Genomic DNA, 11,403 nt, shown 5'->3' on the forward strand with positions numbered 1-11,403 from the left:
GGCATACATTAATTTTTTCTATTTGGCTTTTTTTTTTTTTTTTTAAACGCAAGGATTCCTTGATAGTAAGTCAAAGCAAGCAGGAAATGAACAATGAAGAGACCATTAGGTGATGTCCTCAGCACCTTGGGGAACATTGATATGTAGACAGAATCGTGTTGCACCGCAGGCTATGTTTCACCTATTTGTGCTGTTTTGAGACATGTATTAGTGACTCAAATAACTGAGGACACTTGCACACTTTACTTTGTAGGAACTGTACTTTGTTGTAATCTTTTTTGTATTGTGCCAAATAACCAGTCCCATTCCAGGTGAAGATCCAGCATTAAATGGACTCTATCTGCAAGGCCTGTTCCCTTGAACTGCTGCAAACCAGTTTGTTCAGAATCGATTCATTCTTTCATTTTTTTTACGCAAAATACTGACTCTACTGTTTGAATGTGGCAGCAGAAATTGAGACTCATCAGACCAGGTAATATTTTTCTAATCTCTGGTTGTCCAGTTTTGGTGAGCATGGTTAAGCTGTTTCTTCAGTTTCCTGTTATCTAACAGAAGATGTCGCTGGTGAGGTCTTCTGCTGCTGTAGCCCATCTGCCTCGAGGTTTGAATGTTACTTAAATCACCTTTCTTCTCAGTTTGAACTTCAGCAGGTCATCTCCACCATGTCTACACGGTCTAAATGAATGGAGTTACTGCCATGTAACTGTATGATTTGATATTTCCATAGCATAACACATGAAATAAAATGAGAGGGAAGAGGAACAGGGAATGAAATGCCTAATATGTATATATATATCTATATATAGACATCCATCTATATATAGATATATATATATATATATATTTTTTTTTTTTTGCCAAAAACTAACATAAGTGGTTAAATTTAATAGCTGTGAATTAATATTCCAAGCAGCTCTTCTGAGTGCTTTTATGCAAAGAGGTGATGTGGAAACCAAATTCCTAGATTAACCTCCTAAGACCCGAACTCTTCCACGGCATGCATTTTTAATTTCTCTTTGATATTTGGGCATATTGGGTCCCGATGAATGTAAAAACAAAGAATCACCAGATGTTTGTTTTTTTTTACCCGATTTTTGTTCCTAACAAAAATGAGAGCCACGTATGAGGATATTCGTTTTAAATTTTGATGGAACAGTGGCAGTATAATGTCCTTGTAAGTGGATATCAGGCCCTTGTAGAGCAAAATTTAGTATTTTGGTCTAGACAACCCAAAATGTGATGTCACACACACCCCGAAACACCTTAACACATGACAAGACAGATGGTTTAACTTAAGGACGAACAAAAAAATAATCAAAAACCATCTCCGTACTGTATGTCTGCTGACCCAGAGATAAACTCCTGAAAAAACTTGACAGAAGACTTAAAAACAAGTTTTAAGTTTCCAAAGCCTCACACTCACCTGACATTCCCTCCCAACACACTGTATGGGGCTGCAGAGGTTCATCAGTATGAATCACAACATAAGATTCAGCAGTGAATACCTACATGTTGACTGCAACCTTCCAAACTGACCATGAAAAGTTAGCAAATTAGCCTAACAAAACAACCATTATCAATATAATACTTAGAGTCATAATATATCTTATAAACCCATAAGCTTTGGTGTGCTCTTCTAGGTGCTTTTATGTAGATAAAAGAAAGTAATAAAATGGACTGTTAAAAAAAGGCAATAGAAATATCAAATATTATTAAATATAGAGCGATTAGAGAGAAAAGTTTATAAAGTGGTATTGTTACAAAGAAATAAAAACAAGGTAGCAATGTTATTTTAAAATATTTATTTCTTCAGCATAAAACTTTGATCATGTACAAAAAAAAAAAAAAATCACAATAAAAAAAAAAAAAATTGCACAGTTTCAGAGCAGCACCTGCAGCATATCAAATGAATGAAATGGTAAAAGAGTCTGGATGACCCTGGTCCAATTGTAAGTTTAATACATGAATCATGTCAGGTTCATATAACACAACTTCCAGAGTTTTTCTAATTCAGGTCTAAAAATCACAACCGCTTCCTCTAAATTTAAATGTAAAGTTAATCAAACAAATAGTGTTAAAATAAACCAGTCCATACAACGCTTCAAGTATCGCATACTATTAGGGTGTTCCTTTAGCACCAACAGGCAGCAAATTGGTCACTGAGACCTGTTGTAAACTGGAAAATAAGTCACCGTTTATTCTTAACTTCCATGAGCCACTCACTGAAACACTTCTCCATAGCCTTCCTGTTGGCCCAGCTGCCATTGTTGACTGTAGGGATGATCTTGAGGGGCTGGAGCCACTGGACAAACCGCTTCAACTCAAGAAAGCTGCTGTGTTCACTATAGGGGATACCTGTCAGACATACAGATGGGTTGATATTATCATAAACCCACAGCTCTTTAAAAAGCAATTAGCTAATTTGAAAGTTTTACTTCTCCTTTGGGAAATTTTTAGAGTTTAGTCAATTCAGAGGGAAACTGGCATGCAGTAAACAACGCTGGAGACAGATGTTAAACACACAGGGAAGTCCATCAGGCAAGCAAAAGGGCAAAGCTTTGAAAGCTGGACCAGATGCTCAATAAAGACGTCCACAGGCTCAGACTGTTCCCCTCTAAGGGACAAGGCAAAATTATTCAGTTTTCAGTTCATACACAAAATAAAAACCTAGCTTGGAACCAATGCAGAAAGCAGATGCCTCGTGTTTATCCACATTTTAGCCCTTCACAAATTGTATGTGCTCCTCTGCTTTAAACAGGTCTAGCTAGAAAAAGGGGGAAAATAAGCCTATTCATGGATAAAGTCAGTCCGTTTCCACATGCAGAGAACATTTGCAGCAAATGGCAGCATATGGCAGGGAAGAGCAAGGAGGAGATAAACAAGGCAGAGAGAGAGAGAGGGAGAGTGCAAATTGGCTTCCGCCTGAGTGACACACAAACTGCTGAGAAGGAAGAAAATATATGTGAGTATGCACCCCAGAAGCCTCTAGCTGGTGATTGGAGGTTACGAGCCAGATGGCTGATGCTTCTGATGGATCTATTCAGAACATGAAACGGGGGTTGGGAAGAAAAACTGGCTAAATCTGCAATTGAAAAATCAAGTCATGGCCCAAATTTAGAACTGGGGTTTAATGCTAGACTAGGAAGTGTTAGTGTTGTCCACAGAGGAGATCCAGGATCCCAGGACACTGACGTTATGCATCCTGTTGCCACCAAGCCAGAGCAGTCTGAAACCAAGCCATGGTCTATTGTGATTCTATAAGACTTGTTTTAGGCTTTACCAAAAGAGGGAGCTGTAGGCTAAATACAACAATATTAACAACACTCAAATTTTGTTGTGGGATAATACTCTTATGCATGACACTTCTTTTTCCTTTCCAAAAACTAGAAAAAAAAAAAAAAAAAAAAAAAAGGCTTTGTGCATACCATATATGGTGATGTTGCCGCTTTTCTGAGGCTGAATGTCTTCCACTGATTCTATCTGCTGACTGAAGGTCCAGCCGGTAGGCTTGAAGGCCACCAGCTGATCATACTGACGAGAAAAGCGTGCCAGGTGATCCTGCAGTTTCTGGAAAGAGAAGGTAAAAAGGGAGGGGGGAAAAGGACATCTTAAAAGAGCTGCATTGTCGGGGGTTTTCCTGCCTCAGCATGGGCCTGGTGGAGTAAGAACAATATGCATGACTGGTCCACATGTCTTAAAGGCTGCGTTAGCTTATCTAGAAGAAATCTGTGCATTTTCTCGTCATTCCTGATCATTTCACAAATAAACTGTGTATTGCGCTCGAGTACTTTTAACTCAAATAAGCAACATTTATAAATATAATAATTTGATTACAGTGTTGCTAATTTCTGCAAAACCGGTCATACTCTGAAGATGCTATCAAGTTCTCTCAATGCTTTATCTATCACAACCACTTTGCTTCTTTGTTTTCTTCTCTAAAAGTCACCAAAAGGAAGTTGTTTCCCACCAGTCTTTGTATAAACTCACAATGCTGTAGTTTAATCTCACGCATGTATTTTAGTGTCTCTTTACCTTGTGATAGGAGCTCCTCCGAACATTGCTCATTAAGGAGAATAAAGCAGATATGAAAAGCTACATCTATTCTCACCTCTGTGACCTACCTGTGGTAATATTTAAACACCACTTCTCCAAGAAAGATGTGTTTTCTACATAAACATGACGATTTTCTGACCATTTTGTTGCTGCTGGTGTTCACATTTGGACTTAATGTGTGTTGCTAATGTGGCTCACATGCCATAATTAAAACGTGCATTGTAAATCTGCTCTTTGTTTTATAATATGAACTTAAAATATTAAGAATGGTGGGACTTTGGGAAAATAAGTCATGAAAAATGCACCTACTCTGAAGGACAGCTGCATCATGGGCAGCACGTGGACCTGGGCTGCCTTCCAGTCGGTGGTTAGACGCCCTTTGATTTGCTCCGACTCCAGACAGCACATGGTGTTGTACTTGTCTCTAGAGAGGCAAACTTTAGACCCCAGAACCTCTGCCAGCGCTGCAAATGAAGCAGAACGAGGTCTGTGTGAGAATGAAAACTGCAGGAAAACAGTGGATTTTAGTTTTCGCCAGCATTACTGAAACAAACTCTTCAAACTCAACAGGCCTTTATTAAAAAAACAAAACAGAAAACAACTGACTGACTAAATATGGCACTCCCTGCCCTGTAAAGTGTTTGCTATAAGTGTACAAAATGCTTTTGTGGAATAACAGAAGGACAAAAGGGATGAGTAAAGTGCTACAGTCAATTAAATTAGCCGTCTGCTTTTGTCTCCACTTCATGCAGCGCTTGTTGAAGCAGCTGTGATTAAAGCATGAATGCATGCAGTTTCCCCTTCTGTCAGTGAAACACTGTTTTTTCAGTTTTTCATTGTACTAAAGTGGTTCAAACTATCGTCCATGTATCACAAGGGAACGGTTTGCCTCCACTTGAAAACAATGCACTGTGAAGGGCTCCATTTTTTAAACAATGATGCTCCTATTTCAATATAGAAGAAATGTCAGATGAACTTCTAATAGGACAGGTCAGCCACAGACAGAAAACTACAGGGGGAAAACTATCCTACTATTAGGTTTAGAAACTATTTTGCTTTGTGTATTCTCAGAATAAAATCAAGCAGTATTTAGAAAACCCATCTTCATATTTATTTTAAGTATAACTACTGTTACTAAGAGGTGGATAGAAAACATATTTCTTTCTGTATTTATACATTTGGGTCAGCCATGTCTCTCATGCCGAGATATCCGATTATATCTTAACTGACATTCTGATTTTTGAAGTAGTAAAAAATGCACCATACAGCTTGAAAAAAAAATCTAAAGTGTGAGCATAAACTCTCCTCCAAAACACGTACCCAAAAAGACCTTCTCTTTCCCCACCGAGTACGACCCACACACCACAAGAGTACGTGGGTTGAGTGTCACCAATTCAAATGCAGTGCTGGCTGCAAAGTTGATGACCTCTTGCTGCCTGGGGAAGGTGTACTCAGGGCTGCAGTAGCTAGAGAGATATAAGAGGTCACACTGAAAAATCTGAGTTTCACTGCTGGAGTTGTGCTCAGTTTACCAAAATCAGAGAGAAAGAAAGCGGTCGTCTTTACCGGGAGTTGCTACTTATAGCAACAAGTGAAAATTATGAAACTGAGGGGTACTTACGTGGTATCCAAATAGAGTGTCTGTACCCTGCAACTGAGTAGCTCAGGGTAGGTCTCCATTGAGGGGTCAGCTCTGAAGTCTCCGGTGTGAAGGACCGTCTGTCCATCGGGCAAGAAGAACAGCAGCATGGCAGCACCTGGACAACTGAAAGAACAGACAAGGATACAAAAGAGAGGTTTTAATCAAATTTAGCAAGTTTTCATTGTGAGAAATTCATTTAACTCTCCAGGGAAATATTACGAGGAGTAAATAGAGTCATTAAGTAGAAACTAAGTAGCACAACTGTAAAAGATGTGTTCTACATTCAAAAGAATTATTACAAACTTTAAAAAACATCTGCCAGTATCCCCAGTGACATAATGAATAGGCTATTAGCTTGGTGGTGTCTGAATATAATTCAAAGTGCCTCAATTTATCCTTTTATGAAAATTTTAATATAAAGAAAGTGGCTACGGTAGAAACTTTTGTATCTGCTCCCGAATGCATAAATGCATGTTTTTGTAGTCTGCTAATAGCGGTGCATATGTTATAAGTGACTCATTGTGTCCTTCTCCTTTGCACACAGTGTTTTCAGAGCCATTTCTCTCGCTTTTAGAAAGATCATATGGGAAAATACCAGGTCAAGTTTTAACGCATGCTGGTGGAGAGGCAGCACGTCAGCGAAAGAAGAGCCCATTAACCTCTGCTGCAAATCTAAAACAGTATTTAAATCTCAAAGACAGAAAATCAACCTTCTGGTAATAAACCAGCTGAATCTGATCAGCATGAAATCAGCAGCGTGACAAAGAAGCTCTCATGTGTCACAAAACAGCGTCACCAGTACTGATCCCTGCTGATGTCACAGATGACTCACTGGTTAGCGTCTAGGAGGATGACCCGGACCCCCTCCACAGTGACTTCAGTATCCATGGGGAGGATGTGGACGTACTGCTCGGCCACCCTCAGTTTGCTCTTCACCAGGTTCCCTGTAATCTAATCAGGAGACACAGCTGAGAGTGAACAAATCTTTGCAGTTTACAGTGTTGATCATGTTTCAAACAATCTCAGATATTCATGCAACTGTCTGCAGAGTAATTCACCCCCCCGCCTCCCAAACCCTGGCCTTGAAATCTTATTTACACAATCTACTTTCTAATTACCCTCTGTGATTATGATCAAACTTTTCTGGGCTGTGATCCACCTGGCGCCCACGCTCAAAGTCTGTGGCCTAGCAAACGGAGTCCCAATAAGTACTTATAAGTCTGTTTTTAGCCTAATCCCCAGAAAACACACACACCACTGTGATAAACCTGACCCACTTGATAGAAGAACTCCCAACATCTCTAGTCTCTTGACTTTTATATTATTTCAAGTTCATGCCTCATATCATACCTGATAATATATATTGTTAAGTCGTAGCTATTTGAACCAAAAATAAGCAACAAAGTCTGAGCTAAAGATTTTACACTTGTTTAACTGCAAACTTCAGTTTATTTAGATAATTCTTTACATTTAACACACCTTAACTGATGTAGCTTTTTCACAGTAACAACAAAGGGGATGGCAAACTACTGGGCCCCAGATAAACTTATTTTACTGCACATCAAATGTTGTATTACTGTGTCCAAAAGAAGAAAAAACTCCCACAAAGGTCTTCGAATTTTAATTGACTCAACTGTGATCAGAGCCATTTGAATATTGGTATTCATAGCTGCCAAACGCAAGCCGCTTTTTCCATTAATGTGAGTCAAAGCAGTGCAGAGAGATAACAAATGGATCAAGTACTTCCTCTATGAATTCTGTGGAAGTGAGGAAGCTTTTTAATGAGTTGAAAGTAAATAGGATTTCTGGCGGCAGAGAGGGGTGGTGGTGGTGGGGGGGTTATATCATTTTCAAATAAGTGAATCGCTTTCATACCACTGAAGGAGAAATACATAAACTGACAAAATGTCAGCCTTTTGCTGAGATGGTGTTGGATATAGTTTCAACAGTGGACTCAAAGCAGGGATAATATCCATCACCCTGACTGTTTTGTATCATAGAAAAACAGCAACTGTCTTATGCAAATCAATGCATATAATAAATCATAGTGGAGTACTTGATTCTGATTTCAAAACACAGATTGTGCAACCTCAATCATCTAAATCCTGCACAAAATAAGCAAGGATATATTCATGAGAAGACAGACATCTCTACATCCAATATTTTCATAGCTGGGTACCTCACAGACAATCAGGGTGGTGAGAGAACATGTAAATGTGATTTAAGGGTGAACTGTCCCTGGCACTCGGTGTTCCAGTACCAAATAAAAACAAAACTAAGTAAATTATTTCATCAAAACTACAGATTGACTTACTCTGTTGCAGTAGATGGGAACAGTGGAAGTCTTGGTCAAGCCTCCGTAGTGGTCTGAGTGGAAGTGAGTAAGGAAGTAGGCTGTGATGCCCTCGATCTGTCCATATCTAAAGGCATCAATGGCAAACTTTGTGCCTGGGGAAAGTTTTTTGCATAAGATTACAAATTTAATAATTAATGTTTAAATTTACACAGCAAGAAGAAATGTACATTTGCTTACTAACCTGGGATTTTCTTATAGAAAGGGCAACGGGGCAGCTGTACTTCTCCATCAGCATTGACTCTGTTCCTCCACCTCCTCTTCCCTGTGGTCCCACCCCTCCCCCAGACTTCTCCCTGTCCATCTACTGATGGGTTAATGGTTTCTGTGGCCTGTGGCGTATCGGCAGGTGTGTCAGCTTTATTTTTTCTCTGCCGGTCTTTTCTTTGCCGTCTCTGTCCCGAGCTCTTCCCAGCCGTTGGAGTAGACGAAGCGTTGAGGTCATTTGGTCCACTCTCTGCTCCTTTCTCCTTTTCCTTCAGCGGTTTGAGGCCAAAAAACACCCCGATGTCAGTTTGTTTGAGACCGGAGACCTGACCGGCTTTGCTGTGGCCCTTCTGAGGGGGCATGGCTTGAGATCGTTGGACAATGGAAGTTTGGGATGAAGGCACTTGAAGAGAAGCTGGTTGCTCTGTTTGAATAATGCTGTTTGAGTTTTGGGAGTGTGAGTTATCTGAGCTCAGAAGAGTGTCTCTCAGACGCTCTAAGACAATACTCTGTGGAGACTGAATACTAGTCTTACTGATTTCAGAAGCTTCTTTTCCACCTGAGGAAGCAGCTCTGTTTTCAGCAGCTAACTGATTAGTGGGTGCTAATGAGGAAACTGCACCCAGCTGGGTGTTTGTAGAAGGCAGTTTCTTTCCTTGCACATTGTTGGCTTCTGAATTGCTGTTTATAAAGTCAGTGAGGAGCTCATCTTCACTGGAGAAGCTGTCACTGAACAGCCTCATCGAGTCTTCATGCTCATTTTGAATTGCACTATCATTAAAAAGAGATTTTCTACACTCTGTAGTATTGATTTCAGTCTCTGCAGGGAACGCAGAAAGAGGAGAGTAGGATATCATGTCATCATTTTCCAAAGAATCCTCACTTTTGTGTAAATCTTCACTAGCCTGCTGTCCACTATTTTCCATGACAGGGATGGATAAGTCCTCTTTATTACTTTCTTGAGAAGCAGTGACAGAGTTTTGGCTTTTAATAGATGATGACCAGCCTTTCTTTTTCTTAAAATCCTCTGGTCCAGGAGAACGCAGGAGCAGAAGGCCATTTGTAAGTTTTGACTGAGGTGTTCTGGTGTGACATTGGTGAGGTGAGGAGCTAGGACTGGATAATGCAGAAGGAGTTAGAGTCCCTTGCTGTGAAGTCTCTAAAATAGACGCCTGATTTTTGATCAGCCCTGGAAAACAATCCAGGCTGGTCTCAGCCTGTTGGGACAGACTGAGGAGGGCTGTGCCGCTGCTGGCTCGACTGTGGGCCAGAAGTGTGTGGTTGAATTTCTTGTAATGGTTCGGAATGGTGGAGGAGCACTGAAGACCATCTGGACATTCTGTATGAACAGATAAAAAACAGTGCCTGCACTCGTTAGAGTAGGGTTACAAGGGGATGATATTTAGCACTTTACCAACTACGCTACTCTAAATTAAACTAAACTGATGATATATACTATAAATGTATCTTATCAGCCTGCTGTTCGAGATAAACACAACTGAGCTAAGTGCATAGAATCAGTGCTACACTGTCAATGCACATTTCTTTTAATCCTTTGAGCTGTTAGGCTATGTAGAAGCTTTCATGTCATAAGGAATAGGAATCCTTTCTACCATCCAACAAGCATGAAGGATACCATCACAATGCATTATGGGAAATGAAGGAACTTTTGTTAGAGGAGACTTCTTTATCCTGTGGACTTCTGGTCCTCTTATTTAATTTTTTTCTTAAAAGTTTGAATTATCATAGATATGTCTGTATGCCATATCTTCTTCCAGCTGTTCCTTTTTGGGAGTCGCCACAGGAGATTAACCTCCATCCCTATCCCGAGCTTCCCCTTCTGTCACACTACTCTGCATGTCCTCCTTGACTACATCCATTAATCTTCTCTGTGGTCTTGCACTTTTCATTTTCCCTGGCAATGGATACATTGGACAGAATCCTTTGTCCATTATATCAATTATCCCCATCCCACTATGCCCAAAACATATCAGCCTTGCCTCTCTATCTTTGTCTCCAACCTGCTTCCATTTTCTTTCTGCCTCTCCAGGCTGCTACCTATTCTCACTGCAGATCACAGCATCACCTGTGAACATTCATTCACTGGGATCGAGGAAAAGCTGAGATGGTTTGGATTATTATGGACCTCAATGGCTGCTGTGAATGACATTAGGTTTATCTGAAGCTGCGATTTGGTATCAAGTGTAACTTTAAGATGTATGATGAGTATGGATGTCTGTACCTGTGCACGTTTCCCTTGGGGTGTCAATACATTCAGCCACGTGCCATCTTTGGGACTGCACAACCAAAATGAAGAATGGCATCTGACAGATGGGGCAGAAGTCTTCAGCGGATGGGCACTCGGCTGCAGCACTGCCACTTTCATTTGTTTCTTTTGCGGGAGATTTATTTGAGTTGAGCTCCTGTGCATTTAAGCTTAAGTTACAGTCGTCTGTTATTCCAGCTGTAGCACTGACTCCACTTTCTGCCGCTTTGGCTTTTGCGTTCCTGTCTTGTGGCTTGATTGAGAGAGAAGATGCGTCTTTCTTGGAGGATTTCCTGAACGTGCATTTTCTTTTAGTGTTTTTAGACGGCGATTCATGCCTCTTCTTTTTCTTGCCAAGAGGTTTATAGTCCCAGATGTCATTTTCATTTTCCTTCTGTGACATTTGGAGCAAAATAAAGCGTAACGTGCCCGACGTTACCTCGAAACCCTTGTTATTACACAAGGACTGGTGTTTGGTAACATTCCGCGATCACAGCAAGTTAAGGCTACTGACAACTTCCTTATATATTATATAATACACTGCGGATATTTGTTACTGATAAACCGTTGAACCTAACTATTTAACAACTAAATGGAGAAATTTTCCTTCTTGACACACCGTTTACTAACATGTCAGCAGCAGGACTTACCGCCACTATGCTACAATGAATAGAGTAAAAACAACTAGAAAGGGACAACAACACTTTCTACACGTTTTAAACGATTAAATTAACCAATTGTTTGATTTGAAGGCTGAAAAAAATAAAAAGTATATTTTAGAGGGTATTTAATTAGGATGAATGAAACTGAAACTCTTTTAGAGCCCTTATAGACGATAACATTTTTTGCTATTGTGTCGAAATCCGCGGTATGAATCTCCTC

At 40.1% G+C, this 11,403-nt stretch overlaps 1 protein-coding gene across 1 annotated transcript; it reads right to left on the bottom strand.

Moving 5' to 3' along the window:
• Window positions 1-1,816: 1,816 nt before the first annotated feature.
• Window positions 1,817-11,167, bottom strand: dclre1a (DNA cross-link repair 1A (PSO2 homolog, S. cerevisiae)). Its single transcript, XM_063482002.1, has 9 exons — window positions 10,498-11,167; window positions 8,233-9,594; window positions 8,010-8,143; window positions 6,528-6,646; window positions 5,675-5,818; window positions 5,374-5,519; window positions 4,363-4,517; window positions 3,426-3,567; window positions 1,817-2,355 (listed from the first exon to the last, which is right to left on the bottom strand). Exons 1-9 carry the CDS (start codon window positions 10,922-10,924, stop codon window positions 2,189-2,191), a joined length of 2,796 nt encoding a protein of 931 aa, XP_063338072.1. The 5' UTR covers window positions 10,925-11,167; the 3' UTR covers window positions 1,817-2,188.
• Window positions 11,168-11,403: the final 236 nt, after the last annotated feature.

This window comes from Pelmatolapia mariae, linkage group LG8 (assembly GCF_036321145.2).
Source record: "Pelmatolapia mariae isolate MD_Pm_ZW linkage group LG8, Pm_UMD_F_2, whole genome shotgun sequence".
NCBI lineage: Eukaryota > Metazoa > Chordata > Actinopteri > Cichliformes > Cichlidae > Pelmatolapia > Pelmatolapia mariae.